The 19113-nt window shown below is 37.6% G+C and overlaps 1 protein-coding gene across 12 annotated transcripts in view; it reads left to right on the forward strand.

Annotated features, from left to right (window-relative positions):
* Positions 1 to 19113, forward strand: part of Cacna2d1 (calcium channel, voltage-dependent, alpha2/delta subunit 1) — a 440248-nt gene that overhangs the window by 322636 nt on the left and 98499 nt on the right. For all 12 annotated transcript variants that reach the window (XM_011249744.3, XM_006535619.4, XM_011249742.3 and 9 more), the window contains 3 exons: positions 7359 to 7428; positions 9788 to 9838; positions 10477 to 10576. In XM_011249744.3, coding sequence (XP_011248046.1) covers positions 7359 to 7428; positions 9788 to 9838; positions 10477 to 10576 — 221 coding nt within the window. The remainder of the gene's footprint in view (positions 1 to 7358; positions 7429 to 9787; positions 9839 to 10476; positions 10577 to 19113) is intronic.

Genomic DNA, 19113 nt, shown 5'->3' on the forward strand with positions numbered 1-19113 from the left:
GGGGGATTAAGCAAAGAACTAAGCTTTATTATAGAGATGTATGCAAGTGTCAAAGAATAAAGGATAGGAGAAACAAGACTTCTCTAGTCTCTCAGTTGTCTGTCTACACCTGAGGCAGAGGTTGCTAGCTGCTCACAAATTCTGTCATCCATTTATAAGTGTCCTTTGCAAATGATGACTTGACTGAGGACTTAATTTTTTTAAATTTAATTTTATTAGTAATTCATTTTTTACACTCCATATTCCATTCCATGCCCCTCCCCATCCAACCTCTGACTGCTCCACATCCCACACCTCCTCCCCACCTCACCCTATCTCCACGTGAATGCTCCCACCCCCACCCCACCTGATCTCTAAACTCCCTGGGTCCTTCAGTTTCTTGAGGGTTAGGTGCATCATCTCTGAATGGACACAGACCCGTAAGTCCTCTGCTGTATGTGTGTTGGGGGCTTCATATCAGCTAGTGTATGCTGTCTATTTGGTGGTCCAGTGTTTGAAAGATCTTGTGGATCCAGATTAATTAAGACTGATGGTCCTCCTACAGAATCACCCTTTTCCTCAGCTTCTTTCAGCTTTACCTAAGGCCTGACACTATTACTGAGGCTATGGAATGCTCACAAAAAGGGACCTATCATGACTGCCCTCAGAAAGACCCAACAAGGAACTGATAGAGTCAGATACAGTCATTTGCACCCAACCAATGGACTGAAGCAGCCGAGGACTTAATTTTTTAAAGTCCCTCTGTATCTGTGGTACCCAGAGGCAGTCCACACTAAGAACCATGAATGAAAGAAGTCTATCACTTCAAGACTCACACTGCAATGACTTGGTTGTACCTCATCCTCAATTTTTTTCTAGCTCTAGCTCTTGGGAGACCCTGGGACTGAAAGACTGTCAGAAACAATAACTCTGGCTGTCCTAGATCTCTGCATAATTGCTTGGAACATTTTTAGAATTTATCTGTTTGTCTCTCTATCTACTGTCTGTTTGTCTGTATGTCTACCTATCTATGTACCTAGCTATATGTGCATTGCTGTTTGTTTTGAGACCATTCTCAATATGGAGCCTTGGCTGGCCTAGAAACCAAATTAACCTCAAACTCACCTGTCTCTGCTAGGCACATGCTGGCATTCAAACCCACCTGCCTCTGCAAGGCACATGCTGGGATTCCAGGTGTGTATCACCACACTCCCCCTTGAAGTAAAATTTATGATACACATGAATAGTGATGCCTAAACTGGAAATCTTAGATGACAAATAACAGTACCGTGATAAGACATGGGTATTTGTGATCATACTTTGAGGCATTTCCTGTTATCAAAACTAATACAGATTAGTCTTCCTTTTTTTTTTTTTTTGAGTTTTTCCAAGAAAAATCAAAATCTGAAGAAGTCAGCCATTTTCCTTTCTAAATCCTCTGGGACTTCAGTCTGAGTATAATATCCCCACTCACTTAAGAAGACCAACCCTCCCTGCCCCCACACCCGCGCTGGAACTGTGAAGCAAAATAGGAGCTACGGAGATTCTATTCTGAAATAGAACTCTGGATAGTAGTATGGAATCTATTCTGGATAGCAACTGGAAGTTCTGCTAGGTATATTAGACAAGTTGAGTCAACTAGGCTACTTCCTTTAAAAACTAGCTAGAGTTTATTGTGTTGGAATGTAACATGTATCTAATACTCTGCAGTACATGACTGGGCCAAGCTCTGTATCAGTGGCATTCTGTCTGCCAGAAAATATCCGCAGTGACTATTCAGACATTTTTGGAGTCTATAAAATGTACTGTTTTAATTTTAGTAAGATTAACAATGTGAAGTTCCTACAGTTAAAAAAAAAAGCAAAACAAAACAAAGAAACAAACAAAAAACAACTTTGCACATAACCAAGTAGAAGTGCAATTATCTGTCACTTGAAGTGGTGTTTCTACTAATAGACATGGTTCTCAACAAATGAAATGAAAAATGGATACTTTTTATCATTAGGCAACATTCATAAAAAAGGGGGCATGGAAGGGAACTGCAACCCTATAGGTGGAACAACATTATGAACTAACCAGTACCCCGGAGCTCTTGACTCTAGCTGCATATGTATCAAAAGATGGCCTAGTCGGCCATCACTGCAAAGAGAGGCCCATTGGACACGCAAACTTTATATGCCCCAGTACAGGGGAACGCCAGGGCCAAGAAGTGGGAGTGGGTGGGTAGGGGAGTGGGGGGAGGGTATGGGGGACTCTTGGGATAGCATTGGAAATGTAAATGAGGAAAATACCTAATAAAAATATATGTAAAAAAGGGGGCATGGAAATGCGCATGCCTCCTTAAGATTGATTTCCAGAACATGATGTTTAAGTTCTGAATTCATGTACAGGTCCTACTCCCTGACCAAGGGGTTGGAGAGCTGCTGGAGTACACTCTACATATCATGTAAAGTGGAGTAATCCTGCAGTGGACTTAGTAGAAGACACATTGATAGCTTGTTTCTTTTTTGGTCTGGGGAAACATTTCCATAAATGATCATTATCGCTGTCAATGAAATGATCCATTCAGAAATGAGATTACCACACTATGCTGTTTCTAAAACCCCCTCTTCAGCCATCCTTAAGTCTTAATGGAACACAAAAGGTTCATTTAAAATGAAAAGTGGTTTCCCCTTTTCCAAGATTTGAGAATCTCTCATTTCCTTTCCAGAAGTCTAGTTTTCCTGTGAATGGTTATAAAGCATTATTTGAAGGGACTGCAGAACATAGTCATTTTTTCTTTGCTATTTTATTTTCCATAATTTTGAACTTGAATAAATAGCATACCACTTAAATACCATGATGAGATTTTATACACTAAGTAGTAATATCATAGAAGAATTTATATTGTTTAATTTAACCACAATATAAATACTCTAACTTATTATTACTTTGTTTTACTTCAGGAAAACTTATATGAGATTAACAGTTTTAAATATATGCCGTCTAAGATTAGCAATGTTAATAAAATTTAATGTCCTTGTCCTTAATGTAAATTATAGCATTTTAATTTTCTTGTGTCTTTAAAGAAATGTATAAATTTTATGGAGCATATTAATTCCTATTAGTAGATTTTTATTTAGCAATCTTAGTGAAAACAAAAGTTTCATACTAATGTTCTCTATAAAGAATGAAGGACATTGCTCAGGGAGAGAGAGTTAAAATATATGCAAACATGAAGACTTACCAAAGTGCAGATTTCTCAACTTCATGTGCACATTTTGTAGGTGTGTTGGCTCAGAAGGTAGACTGTATCCTCAGAACAAGCTGGATGCAAGAGTAGCCATATTAATGAGCTCTGCATTTGATTGTGACTGCTGCTGTAGTGAAGCAGGTGGAGGAGCCATGCAGAATGATCTGAACTTCAGCCTAGGACAACCATGTGTACTGACATGTGCGCAGCCATCACATGCAAGGCAGGAAAATAATCAACAAACATCACAATGGGGAGAGTGAAAACATTTATACTTTTAAAAATCCAATCTAATTCAATCAATTATGAGTCATTGTTGAGATCTTTTAACTCATGGCTGTTGGCTAGACATTGGCTATGGAATGTAATCACACTCTTATCAGCTCTGTGCATTTCTGTTAGCTTTGGAAAAATCAAAAGGGTCAAGAGAGAAAGTAAACCATTTGGACCAGGGAAATTTTATTGTTTAGAAATAGTTATTCACTATAACTTAGGAGATGGCTCAGAGAGTAAGACGACTCTCTGTACAACCATAAGAACCGGAGTTCAGCCTCCCAGCATAAAAATCTGGGTGTAGTTGTAACCAGTTATCCCAGAATTGTGGGAGGGGCTGAATTAAAAGGCTTGCTGGCTCCCAGTAAATAGTGCTCCAATAGTAGATTCAATGTACTACTGTGGTCTGCAGGAGTGCTAAGATGTGTACCTACACACACATTTGAGTTTTCACCACCAATATATACCACAAATCAACACATATCATAATGGGGAAAAGAAAAAATATACTGTAAAAAATCCAATCTAACTCAATCAATTATCAGAGTATCAGAGTCATTGTTGAGAATTAAGAAACCTAAGGCTAAGGACATGGCTTGGGAAGAGAACATTAAAATGTATGCAAACATGAAGACTTGACAGGGTGCAGATCCCTAGACTTCATGTGAACATTTTGTAGGTGTGTTGGCTCAGAAGGTGGAGACCAGTATCCTCAGGATGAGAAGTTTTATTAGAATTAAAGATTTCCAAAAAAAAAAAAAAAGAAGAAAGCACAAATACCATGTATATGACAAGGTAGTCTAATCTATAGCTACCTATGAGAATGAAATAAAGTCATAAAGGAGATATTAATGGCCCAATACTCTGACCTAAGATCTGATCCTCTTCTAGAGACATGGATATATTCTTAAAAGGCAGGTAAGTCACTAGGAGGCCATTTTGGTGGAATTTGCTAGAAAATGACTCTTTGGTGTTTCTAATGTTAACCAGAAATTGTCGTCTACAAAAAATATATAAATAAAAATAAAACAATAAAAATCGTGAGAGAGGTCCTATAGATGAGAACTCATGTCAGTAGGCTATTGTTGGCCATTGGGATCGTAGTGGAGTTTCAGAATCTTCCAGAACAAGGAGAAATAGGGACTGTATAAAACAATGGTGGCTAAGTCTAAAGAACCCGTATGTATGGCAGCAGACAGACACCAGATAATCTGTTCATAGGCAGAGCCCATGAGCTAACAAGTGACATACCTTAGGAAATATACCTTTCTCATTCAGTGTCTTGCATCATCTGTACATAATATATGGAACTGTGCTAATTACTAAAAGGAAAGTATTGAAAATCCCCAGATATTCAATCAAACAAACCAACCAAAGTGAAACATTTCAGTTGAGAGGTAATGAATACATATATAGAGGCATTGTATTAAAATTTACATATAATTTCTTTAAATTATTTTATTATTATTGAGATATTAACTGATATTAAGAGTAATTGTTGAAAGGGAATCAATATATCATTTCACATACTTGTTGCTTAAATCTAAGACTATTCCAAGGAAAAGTATGATATTTATATCGTTGACAGCACGGATGAAAACTGAACTCATTTTAAAGAAATAAGTTTAATGGATGTTATATTAGCTATGTCAGTAATTGGTTCTTTGGGGAGAACTATATTTAAACTTACAGTTTATGCAAATGTGATTAGTCATTTGAAATGAATAAGTCATTTCATAATATAGCTATGCATATAAAATTTCCTAGTCAAGAAGGGCTTCTGCGGTTGTATATGTATTTTGACATGCTTTAATTGGCCCAATTATCTTAGTTGGATAAGCATGGCTCTTGCAAAGAATCTCCATAATTTTCATGATTTCTCAATAAAAAAGGGGGGTAGATCATAGTGCATTTGTCGTCTGAGTCAGGGATTTTCTTTAGTCACATGTATAAACATGCTTGATGTAAGGGACTTCTGTGGCATAAAATTGTCATGCAGCCCATGGGTGTTGACAAGTCTTCATTAGGTCCAGCCTGTGGATGAAAGTAATGAGTTCCAGAGCACTTTAATCTAAGTAAATGTAGTCTTAATTAGAATAAGTATGAATCAATTACCTTTCAAAATCAATATAACAACTCAAGAAGGTTTTTTTTTGTTTGTTTAACTTTCTAATTTCAGAAAAATATAAAGGTTTCAAACTAATAGATTATTGACTTTCTGTTTGAATTATTTTACATCATTCAAATAAATTTGCAAAAAAACAAATACTTTTTAGTATATGTGCTGCCGAAGCGAGCACAAAAACCAAATACTTTTTCTATTATGTTTTAAAAATTATATCTATCTATTAAATGCATTCGATGTATTTCTATTTCAGCACACTCCCCTTTGCCTTTCCAAGTCTTTCAAGACCTCTTTCCCTTTAGGGTCCTCCTTTCCACTTGATGTGCACTTGGGTCCAATTAAAGATGTCCTTATGTGTGTGTATATAGCCATCTATGTGAGCATGGGCAGTCTTCCAAGCAAGTTACTATATCTCTGAAGAAAGCCAACCCAACTCACATTCCCCTAATAACCCTCCCCTGGGCCCTCATGTGCATCTCTCTGCTCCGGGCTAGACTGTGGACTGACTTGATGATGTGCTGGTCTCAGAGCTGTAGATGTCATGAGGTCCTGAGTGTAACACCCTTGTCACTTGTGGAAGACGCTGCTTGACAGCAGTCCTCCCCATTCCCTAGCTCTTACAGTCAGTGCACCACCTCTTCAGTCATCCTTGAGCGTGAGAGGGAGGCAGTGTGACAAAGATAGAGACTTTGGGGCTTGAAACTTCACCATCATTTATTCCCTAAACTTTGACTAGCTGTGGGTCTCTATATTAATGTCTATCCACTATAAAAGGAACTTCTCTAATGAGGAGTGAAGGCTGCACCAAGCCACCAAGAATCTGTATTGACATGAGTTTAACAGAAAAAGAGAATTAAAGTTAACCTTAATTGTAGCTTAACCTTTTATGTATAATTTTAATCTGAAACTGAACACCCAATTTAAAGTGGTCCATTGGAAAGATAGTTGATAAATTATTTCAATAATATACATTATTTATTAAACACGTGACTATGAAGTTCACAATCATGCTGCTCTGTGATAGAAGCTCAAGACAAAAAATATTTTTATGAGAGAAAATATCACTGTTTAGTCTTGGCTAACCTGGAATTGCCTATAGGCCAATCTGTCTTTGGACTCATAGAGCCTCTGCCTTCCAAGTGCTGGAATCAAGGGCATGTGCCATCATACCTGGGAAAAACAGTCCTGCATATAGTCTTGTATATACAGTTTGCATTGAATAAAAACAGAGTGGCCAATTAATTGAAAGCACCACTTTTACTAGCTGCAACAATATTTTCTGTCAAAGAAAAGCATCTCAACCAAACCCCTGTGTCTGGAGCTTGTTCGGACAATATAGGGAGAGGGAATTGGCTTGTGTTGGGATTTCTTTTGTACTGCTGTGTTACTTTTCAATTGTAAAAAAAAAGAAATGACATAAAGATGGTGTTTTATATTTGAATATTCATATAGGTAAATGGAATTTGGTTTATTTTTTATTTTGTTATTTTAAGTTACCTATTAGTTTTGTAAATAGATCTTATTGTTAGAGGTGGTGGTATTTCTCATGCCATGGCATGCACATGGAAGTCAGAGGACAGCTCTCAAGAGCCAATTCTCTCCTCCTGCCAGGATCTCCTTCTGTGTGATCTAGAGATGGAATTCAACTTTTCGGTCTTGGTCTGAGCACCTGAACTCACTAAGGCATCACCTAAGCCCAGTTATACTTAGTACTTTGGCTTAGTTTCTCTGATATACTTTGTTTTTCAGCTTCTCCATGGGTGGATAATAGTAGAACTCCAAACAAGATTGATCTATATGATGTACGCAGAAGACCATGGTATGATGTTTTGACTATCTCTAAAGATGCGATCAATAAATGTGGGTTCTGTCATTTGTTAATACATTGAGGGGAAACTTCCCCTTAGTGGGATGGGTACTCTCTTATATAGAATGCTGTGATACTTTCAAAATACAAATACAATTAATGACAAATGAAAATGATGTGTTTGAGAAGGAAATCTCTGTGAATACTGATAAAATGATTTTCAGACTCAATTCAAATGGATTGCTGTAAGTCTTCTGTCCAGTTTTAGCTTTCAGTCTCCTGTAGCTGGCAGGGCTTTTCTTCGAAGAGCAACTGCTTTGCTTGGGGAAAAGCCCTCACATAGAGATGGCACGGAGTCACAGACAGCTTGCCTCTGGCAGTGAACTAATGGGAACTGGCCCTAAGCTAACAGTGCTGCCTAGATACTTCCATAAAGTTTAGGTTTTATTATTTCTCCCCAAAGTAATTTTATTTGTTTGACACTATTAAAGTAATTCATCATCCTAATTCAAAACACAAGAAAATATGAACAATATATGTTTGGACTCTCTGGGAGACAACTATGAAACGTCATGTATTTTTATTATTGATTGGATTTTGAGTGTATAAAAGTTATACTTAAATTGTAAATATACTATTTTTAATGAGTTCACATATACAACATGGTGCCTTATACTCTGTTCTTTTCATATTAATTTTTGAGTATGTAGTAATGAAAATGAATACTTAAAATCCCTTTAATAAAGGCTATCTGTTCACTTATTTAAGAAAGTCCTTATTGTGTTTGTGCATTGCTTCCAACTTCTGGTATTTTCACACAAATTCTGTGCAGCATAGTGGTGGTTGAAAGAACATTTAGTTATGGCTTTCAAGTGTCCTGTTGAGTATTCAATAGCTATTTGCATGAACACAACCTTAAGTAATAGTTACCAATTTATTAGTGACTTTTAAGTGTCCTGCTGAATAGCCAATAGGAATATACGTGAACAAAACCTTGACTACTATTAATAATATTTCTCTAGTCTATTATTTAATAGAAGCAAATACTATGTTATAACATAGTTGTACTTAGGAAACGGTCATCTTATGGGAACTGTAGGAGCGAGGTGTCACTCATCTGAAGCAGACACTTTGCTAATCTTTTCATCTGCCACTGAGCAGCACACCAGGACAACGTGTTAAGATGCTAGACGTGAGCTGGATTGTCTTGCATGGGCAAACAGTGGAGCTTTGCCTATTGGTCTGAATACAGAGCATGGAGTGGGTTGCAGGCAAGGCGCTGGAGTGCTCATTCTACAAATAATCCCAAGTAGTAGCAGCTGTGCTCCGAAATGCTGAAAATGAATTGGCTTGCTTTCTGTCTGTTGCTGGGTCAGTTGAGTCAGATGCAGCCCTTCCTGCTGTGGAAGGCAGATGCCTAATCCCTTCAATTTGTTTTTGTTCCCCTCCAGTCTCTGGCTAAGCAATATGTGTCTTCTCTTTGTTCCTTTTCTTTCTTTTAAATTACTTTGCTGCTATCAAATTTAGCTCTCTACAAGCACTTAACTTCCTGCCTAAATCTCCCGAAGTGTGTATTTCAAATACAGAGAATCAGAGATGTGGTTAGAGTTTGGAATTTACATTTAAACTGTTTCTCTGGTGATTCTTGGATGCCATAAATCTTTTAGAGTTTCTGCTTCATATTTCTGGTAATAGTAATATCCATTACCTGGTTTCAGTTTTTAACTTACCTGTTATATTTCCTTTTAATTTGCTTTATCTTAAGGCTTTTTGACTACTTATCTCTCTGTGTTTATTTATTTTTTGTATTTAAAAATGTCATAATTTGTTGTTCACTACAACTGAAATGTCAGCAATCAGAATTTAGGGGCCGGGCATTGTGGCATACGTCTTTAATCCCAGCACTTGGGAGGCAGAGGCAGGCGAATTTCTGAGTTCAAGGCCAGCCTGGTCTACAGAGTGAGTTCCAGGACAGCCAGGACAATACAGAGAAACCCTGTCTCGAAAAACCATAAATAAATAAATAAATAAATAATCGGAATTTAGGATTGTTCCTTCTTCAGAAGTAAATAATCGTTTGGAAAGTAATTTTAGTCACTGCTTACATTAAATTTCATCTTTATTTTTTTCATAAATCCCTAGAAACTATGCATTCAAAAGCCATAATGTATTAATATCTCTAATGGGATCTTAAATACTCTTTTCAAAAAAACATTTCAGAGTATGTTTAAAAGAGCATTGTTTACTATGGTGTAATAGAATGGGACTTTGTTTTAATCATATCATATTTCAGAAGTGTATAAATATGAACACAGCAAATGTCAATGTTATACATAGAGGAAAAGGCAATGTTTTGCTGGTTCTGTTTCAGGTACATCCAGGGAGCTGCATCCCCCAAGGACATGCTCATTCTGGTGGACGTGTGAGTAGTGCATGAGACATTTGTAGGTAATAATAGGTTGTTGGGAATTAGAAGTGTATGAAAGTTGGGATAACAAAGAATCAATATAATGGTTGTATATCTAGAAAAACAAGCCAAACTTCGATATTAACAATTGATTGTTGACTTGGCTCAATCAGTAAAGTGCTTGTTGCACAAGAGGAAGGTCTGAGTGCATAGCTCTGGCTTTTACACGAAAACAATTATATAATAAGGGAGCAGTGGTTGTGCCTGTAATGCCAATTGTGAATAGTAGGAGAGAAGAAGTGCCCCAGGGCTCACTGATTAGACAGTCTAAGGGATCAGTCTGTTCTGGGATTACTGTGAGACCCCAGTATTAAAGAATATGGTAGAGAGCCACAGAAGATACCTGGCATTGACCCCTGACATCCACACACATACACTCACCCACCCATTCCACACCCCACATTTATGCAAATGGGCACACGAAGACAATAACAAAACCAGAAAGATCATTCTATTGAAAATGTAAATAATGTATCTGTATCAAACTGGGAAATTATACTATTCTAAAAGCTAATGAGATCACTTTTGTTCTTTATGATCGTGTTTGATAAATGACAGGTGAATGACACACGGACCCATTTGTCTGTTTGTAGGAGTGGAAGTGTGAGCGGATTGACTCTGAAACTCATCCGAACATCTGTCTCCGAGATGTTAGAAACCCTCTCTGATGATGATTTCGTGAATGTAGCTTCAGTGAGTATGGATGGCTGCTCCTTCTGGAATCCCGCCTGCCTGTCTCCCTACATCATTACATACTGGGTTGTGTTTTCCTTCGATGGGCTGAGGCATTGTCAGAGTGCTATAAGCTGTCTTACTGATCTAGCCTGTATTGTCCTTTCTGAGATGCTTAGCATTACCACCACTGAAGTAATGAATACTGAATGAAAAGCATTCCGTCCCTTCCCTCAAAGGAGCCCACATGGGTACTGTGAGCCCTTCCACACACAGGCACCTTTGGGACATCTTATGAAGTAGCATGATTGAACTGTTAATTGCTTGTAGCTGGTTATACTCATTTGTGGCCTGGACAGCTGACCTTATTGCACTGAGTTTTTCCTAACAGAAGAAAGTAAAGGGGAAAGTGAATAAGCTGGGAATTATCTTAGACCTTTTCCTAGCTAGGAAGTACTGGCCTTGCGGCAAATGGGCCAAGATGTGCCATGTCTCATCTTGATCTATGTAATTTAGGGACCCAATTTCATGGCCATTTTCTAGTGCAGGAAATTTCATATGTGAAGTGGTTCATTTATGGAGATGTGGCTGAAGGAGCAGTAGATTTTGGTGGTGTTGATTTTTATTGAACAAAGGAGAATAGATCTGCTTCTAAAAATCACTGGGTAGGGTGAAGTTAAAGTCTACAACTGGTTGTCTCACTTTCCTGGAATTGGGGGAAACAGAAATCTCCATAATCCTAATTCTTCTAATGATGATGGAATGGTGATGCTAAGATGGAGAGGATTTATCTCTAAAATGAAATCACTAAGATAGTCCTGAATGCTGGTATGGATAAAGAGTATAGAACCCACTATGGATAATGTAAGACTTCCTGGATAGTGTGTCACGATGTATAATTCTCAAGGAGAATAATTTTAAAATATTCTATACTTCAAATAAATTCAGATGGAACCTTGTCAAACTCTTGTTGAGACATTATGGCAAGATGACCACTTCAATTAAGATATAGGAAAGAGCTTCATTTGTATATAAATGTATCATTTTAAAAAAAAACTTTGGAATAGCTTAAAATGTTATCCTTGGCAGAATGAGAGTGGCTCAAATATATTTAGTTCAGATTTGTCATATATAATAAAAATTATTTAAGACAAGAAAATAATTAATACTATTAATGTTTTCTTTGGCTTCTTTCAAAAACTGAACGTCAGTCTGAGTTGAAGTAGCTCCTTTGGAAATCACAGGGAATAGAACTGGTTCAACAGTGAGAGGTGAAGTGTGCAAAGGGAGAATCTAATTGGATATTCTTCATTTAATTTAAGGAAACCAAGTTTGTTGAGAAATTCTAGAAACCTCCAGGAATAGTCTTTTTTTTAGAGTTGCTAAGCTACAAACCCTAAAGACCCAGTGTGTTAGGTACCAGCCTCCCTTATGTGTAGATGAACAGAATATGGCCACGAGCAGGTATTCTGAACTGGGAAAATTATGGATTCTGAATGTTGAAAGCTGATCAGTGCATACCCTAGTCAATGAATCAGCCATAAAAATTGACATTATCACATAATAATAATAATAATAATAATAATAATAATAATAAACAATAAACAACTGTGATGATGATGATGATACACAGAACATTTTATAAGAGGGTGGTGAGCTTAAAGTTAGTGTCTGAGGGGAATCCATGTAGCTGTTCTATAGACAAGTAAGTGGCACAAAGAGGTAATAATGAAAACTGGTACAGACTGACTTCAACCTGGATCAGACTTTGAAGTGTCTAATGCCAGGTGGTTTTTAATCCCAATATATTTAAGCCCAGTATAATTTGGAAAAAAAACGTGTTCTGCTGTAATACAGTCCCAAGTACCCAAGGAAGGGTAAACTCTACTCAAGGTACATCATGAAACTCTAATCAGAGTATGTGTCATGTTGTCTTCCAAGAAAATGGGCTCTAGAGATAGGCTACCTGTACTAGTTTAAGGGCCTAAGGGTGGCCTGGTTTTAGTCACACAGATAGAATACAGGTCATCTGGGCCTTGTTGTGCAAATTTGATATGACCTGACCCAACCAATAATGCAGATCAGGCTATTAATCAGTTCCAACTCTTAGACTTCTGAATTGAAGAACAGGTTTTTCATCTTTCCCATTGGATAGAATCCCATTCACTTAATATTCCTGATTTCTCTGGATATCTGTGGGCACAGGGATCTTTATACTATGCCTCCAAGAAGTGTCAAATTTAATAGTATTTTGTAGTCTATTCATTTTTTTTTTGTTCCTCTGATACTCATTCCAATTTCCCTATACTCTTGCCCAACCTTGCATCAGCATCAGTAGCTTGGTTGGCACATTGCCTTACATATTTTAAACAGGGGACTTTGAATTCAATGTCCATTCAAATAGTAGGTCTATGATTGTCTATTCATAGACATTACAATAGATGAAAGCATTGAATGAATACCATAATTCCATGTACAGTCTTCTCTGCCTCTATTATATTGCAGCAAATTTAATGACAAACTATTTTAAAATCTTGGTACATTGGAATTAGGTCCCCAAATATCCAGAGAGCAAATACACATTTAGGTTTAGCAAATTCTTAATGACCGCCATAAATATTGTTCTCATTTCCACCACATGCACATGAAATGCAGAATATTCCTCCATACTCCATAGAGACAGGAAGTAGGCAGTTCTTGAGTGATACTCTGGGTTATAGTGACAGGAGATAAGCTTCCTCACATTTGGTTCCCACATCAATGCTTTCTATTTTCTGAATGCTAAACCAGTAGGTGAGTGTGAAGGCATTGCTGATGTTTGTCATGCAAATATGCCATGGCAAATTCCAAGCAACTTGCAAAAGGTCAACTGGCCATAAACAACGCCTGAAAATCTAAAGATTGCTTTTCATGAATTAATATAATCCTGACACATGCATAGAGCAGCATGCCCAGTCAGATTGTCTTCTTCATGCTGGAGCCTTAGCACATAGTTAAGGGTAAATAGTTTATTCAAGCCAGTGTCTAGGGAGATAGCATAAGTTAGGCCCTGTAAATTCTTTGGACAAGTGTCTGTTATCGAGCTTACTTTTCAAACTAGTTTGCTTCATTTGAGTGTTTAAGTAGATTCCCATGTTAAGGCAAGCAGTATGTGAACTCTGAAGGTTAATAATACTTTCTGAGGTGCTATGGTGAAGTACCTGGGACTGGATTTATGTCAATAATAAGAGACACACATTTACTCCTTTCCTAATGAGTCAACATCTAACATTTTTTTAAAAAGTAAGTTGATGCTCATTTCCCTGAGAGGTATTATTGTATGGACCCTGTACTGAATTGGTGCTAATGAGCTGGCCATAGCTGTATCCATGTGCGCAGTAGCTATATCGAAACAGATGCAAAAGACCTGCACTCTTCATTCTAAGTATATACTTTCTCCCTCTCTCATTTCTTGGCTACACTCACTGGGTCATTTAATAATCATTGTAGTTATCTGAGACAGGTAGGTTCCAGAGGATGAATCATTTTACCCCCACCCCCACTCTCTAGCAATTCGACTGGAGAAGTACAATCTCTAGGAAACATGGATGTGACACACAGTTGTACACAATTCATTCATTTTGCCGTAGCTTATCCTCAGCTTCTTCTTCAACTCTGCCTAAGAGAGGTTTTCCAGTATTTCTCCTTCCTGGGCAAACTATTCAAGAGGCTTCCACCTGTATAGAAAGACATGTATTTCCTTATTCCAGGAGATATCTGGTTCTCGATATAAAATTACAGTGAAGTGCATTTTGCCTCAAGGCCTCTCAAAATCCATTTCCCGTGTGTACTTCTGGCTTCTGCTGCTTCATATTCAACATACCTGCTCATTCTTTGTTGAATATTCTGTTTTCTTGTTTTCCTGGCACGGACTGTACTATTGCAGGTGGTGTCTATTGAAATTTGGCATTTTTGTTGCTTAGAGCCATGAGAGAGGATGGGATGAAATAATAAAGAGAGCAAATGTCGTTTTTTATTGTCTCTCTGAGTGGAGATGCCACTGCGCTGTAATAGAAGGGAACCATGTATATCTATACAAACAGATATGGTCAACCGAGGGCACAGTATCTTCAAGGGCACCACACATCCACCTCCTTGTGTATCATCCTGGCATTTGGATAGATGCTGTGGCAGCTTAACACCTTTCTACTTCACATTCTCAATATAAATCCCTTTCTTCTAGGACATGTTGACCACAGTAAGAAAGGGGAATTGGTCCATAAAACTTTTCCAGCTTTCTTGGTCTACATTTGGCTGGACCAAGGATATCGCTTTCTTCAGTGGAATTTAAAGACCTCTCAGCGCTTAGCTGTACAATTATTATTGTCTTCACATTTCTCAGTGATCTACTATGCCTGCTCCATTTACATAATGCTCAGATTACTATAACTGAATCTGTAGTGTAGTGATGCCAAATGCCTGAGCAGTCTTCTTGGCTCCAGTTATGGACAGTACACTCCTTAACCAAGGCTCTTTCTTTCTATTGCCATGAGTCTAGTAAATTGGTCTCTTCAGGAATATCAACCTGAGCATCTATTTACCAAGAGTGGTATCAAATAAGATTAGTTTCCCTAGAAACAGTTACTGAGATAAAGATTTAAATTCAAATAGTTGATATGGAAAGTTACTCTAGAAAAATCTGATTGTGAAATTCAGAAATTAAAGAAGGAAACTAGTGAATAATGCATTGTTCAGTAGCACAACCCTCTGAGAGTTGAGCTCATTCTTCTGCCCATCAGGAAATAGTATACAAAGGTGCATATTTTCAAAGGGGAGATATGCTCTTATGTGAAATGACTAACCCATGTAACATCAGTTCCCTTTCTTTCACAGCATGCTGTCTTCAGTGCAGAGGTTGGAGTGTAGTCTTGGTCAGATTCAGGTTATGTTGGCATGTACAGAACGTATGGCCACCAGTAACATCTGTCCAAGTAAGACAGTGAACAATGCTATTGCCAAATCCTAAAAGAATTTTCTGATGACATCACCTTTGAATAGGTATTATGCATTCAACATTGGGCCACCAGTTAACAGCCCTTTTCCTACTGGTAGAACACAGCTGGAGTCAAAACTGAGATTCACAATGCCTAATAAAAATTGTAATCATTGTTTTGCTGAAGCCATTCCAACTTTAGATTTGTACTTCTACTATTGCTGTTTTTGAGAAGTGTCTCAGTGATTTACCTGCCCAAGTCTACCACACCTGGCTTTAACTATATATTTTTTGGAAAGTAAACATTTTAAATGACTTCTTTTTTATTTTTTTTAATTAATATTTTTTATTACATATTTTCCTCAATTACATTTCCAATGCTATCCCAAAAGTCCTCCATACCCTCCCCCCCACTTCCCTACCCACTCATTCCCCTTTTTTTTTTTTTTTGGCCCTGGCATTCCCCTGTACTGGGGCATATACAGTTTGCATGTCCAATGGGCCTCTCTTTTCAGTGATGGCCGACTAGGCCATCTTTTGATACATATGGAGCTAGAGTCAAGAGCTCCGGGGTACTGGATAGTTCATAATGTTGTTCCACCTATAGGGTTGCAGATCCCATTACCTCCTTGGGTACTTTCTCTAGCTCCTCCATTGGGAGCCCTGTGATCCATCCAATAGCTGACTGTGAGCATCCACTTCTGTGTTTGCTAGGCCCCGGCATAGTCTCACAAGAGACAGCTACATCTAGGTCCTTTCGATAAAATCTTGCTAGTGTATGCAATGGTGTCAGCGTTTGGAAGCTGATTATGGGGTGGATCCCTGGATATGGCAGTCTCTAGATGGTCCATCCTTTTGTCTCAGCTCTTTAAATGACTTCTTAAAAGATATAATTACTAAAAACCACAAATGTAAGACAGTTCCTTGTTCTTTCTTTGATCCAGGCTCATGTGAACTTTACCAATACACAAAAACTACTTATGCATCACCATATGGGTATCCCACTGTTGTGCATAGAGTATGTGAGCTTAACCATAAGAGAAATAGACTGTCTTATTCTTAGTAGTAACAGAGAACACACATGATCAGGTAGTAATAAATGTCATGGTTTGTATATGCTTGGCCCATGGAGTGGTGCTATTAGCAGGTGTAGCCCTGTTAGAGTAGGTGTGTCACTGTGGGAGTGGACTTTAAGAACCTCATCCTCGATGCCTAGAAGTCAGTATTCTGCTAGCAGCCCTCAGATGAAGATGTAGAACTTCTCAGCTCCTCTTGCGCCATGACTGCCTGGATGCTCTTGTTCCCTCTCTGGTGATAATGGACTGAACCTCTGAACTTGTAAGCCAGTCCCAATTAAATGTCATCCTTATAAGAGTTGCCTTGGTCATGGTGTCTGTCCACAGCAGTAAACCCTAACTAAGACAATAAACATGGATACCTTAAGTTAATCATGAAAATATTTCTTATACATTTGGATTAGAGAAGGCTGACAGTAAAATGTATAGAACTCTTGAAAAATGAGCACTTATGTCATTAAGATATCTGAAAGAAGTAATAGTGATTTAACTCTCCCCCCAATGAAAGTTTTGCTGGCTTCATTATCTACCTCAGGTTTTAATTCTTTTATTCATCTTGCTGTTTACTGCTTTTGTTAAACAGAAGACCAATTTTTCTTCAGACTAAACTGAACTCTTTGTTAAATATACACCTTGTTTAATTTTATTATATCAGAATGGTCATTTGAATACAATCATAATTTTAAAATTACTTGTAGCTTTTAAGCAATCATATTATTCAAGACCTAGTTTTAATCTGAAAAATGGCTACAGCTAAAATCAGTACTTGGAAGGACCAAAGAAATCTGTGCATGCGAAGGATGCTATAATTCTAACATATAGGAGGTAAATGCAGCAGAGTCCCCATGAGTTCATAGCCAGGCTAGTCTATACAGTAAAACCCTATCTTGAACATATTAACTACAGAAACAAAGATGATCTTAATTGTTCATTTTTATTTATACTTTAAATTTCAGTTACATACAGGGAACATAGGAGTTTATATGTACATAGATAATGCATACAAGGTTCATATGTTAGAGATATAGAGAATACAGGGATAGATATAAGTTGATAGACAGGTAATAGGTAGATAGGTAGGTAGGTGGGTGGGTGGGTGGATGGATGGATCTATAGATGAGAGATAATTGATAAAAATAGATAGGTGATAGATAAACTATGGATTGAAATGTGGCACAACCATTCATCTTTACAACCTTACACAGTAGGAAAGGATGCTAGATTTAGTTTTATAGACAGTTGTACTGACTAACAGGTTTGTGTGACAACTTGACACAAGCTGGAGTTGTCACTGAGAAAGGAGCCTCCCTTGAGGAAATGCCTCCATGAGATCCAGCTGGCATTTTCTCAGTTAGTAATTAATGGGGCAGAGCCCAGTCCATTGTGGGTGGTGTCATCCCTGGGCTGGTGGTCCTGGGTGCTATAAGAAAACAAGCTAAGCAAGCCTTGGGAAGCAGTCCAATAAGTGGCAACCTTCCATAGCCTCAGCATCAGCTCCTGCCTCCAAGTCCCTGCCCTGTGTGAGTTCCTGTTCTGACTTCTTTTGGTGATGAACAGCAATGTGGAAGTGAAAGCTGAATAAACCCTTTCCTCCCCAACTTGCTTCTTGGCCATAATGACTTGTGCAGGAATACAAACCTCACTAAGACAACGGGGAAAGGGCAGAAAGAATTCCAGTAATTTTCTCACGTAAGAAGACAGAAATGAAGCATTGCCATATATATTTATAAATTTAACCTTATTAAAAAAGTTATGAAGCTGAATCTTCAAGAAAAAGTATAACTTTTCTGACTTTAAAGATCCATGAAAATATATTACAAAAATAAAATAGAAATAATTCTGTTAAAAAGCAAAGAATTTTTTATGTAGGTACATATGTTCTTATGTGCAAAGGTGTGTAGAGTTTGGGGACCATCTATTGTCTTTCCTTGGATGTTGTCTATCTTTTGGGGTTTTCCTTTTTAAGAACATAGTCTTTTACTGGTCTAGAACTTGCCAGGTAGGCTAGGCTAGTTTGTTATTAATCACGAGGGATATGTCTGTGAGTCTCCATAGTAATGAAATTACAACTACATCATCACACTTTAAAAAATAACATTTATATTAATTCTCTGGGTATCTCATATAGAGCATTTTCATATTCCTGCTGCATCTCCTCCATGACCTACACCAATGGCCTCACCCAACCAACTGCACATCTCCTTTCTCCCTTTATTTAAAACCCATTAATTCAACCAGCCTTTGGGCAAGCAAGGCAATCAATTTAAGAACTGGACCATCTCCTTATTCTCAAGAAATTCTTTGTAAAAGCATAAATGTATTTCTCTATCAAAAAGATGCTTTCTGTGTATTTATAGAGGAATTACATAAAGAAATTTGCTATATTGGGCCTTGAAAATATATTTTAATTGGATTATTATTCTTTTTGCAGACAAATACACATCTAAGTTGTGTGTTTCTACCTGGGGCAATGTATGGTTTTAGTCATTACTTCCTTCCTGTCCTCTATG

This window comes from Mus musculus, chromosome 5, assembly GCF_000001635.26.
Source record: "Mus musculus strain C57BL/6J chromosome 5, GRCm38.p6 C57BL/6J".
Taxonomy (NCBI): Eukaryota; Metazoa; Chordata; class Mammalia; order Rodentia; family Muridae; genus Mus; species Mus musculus.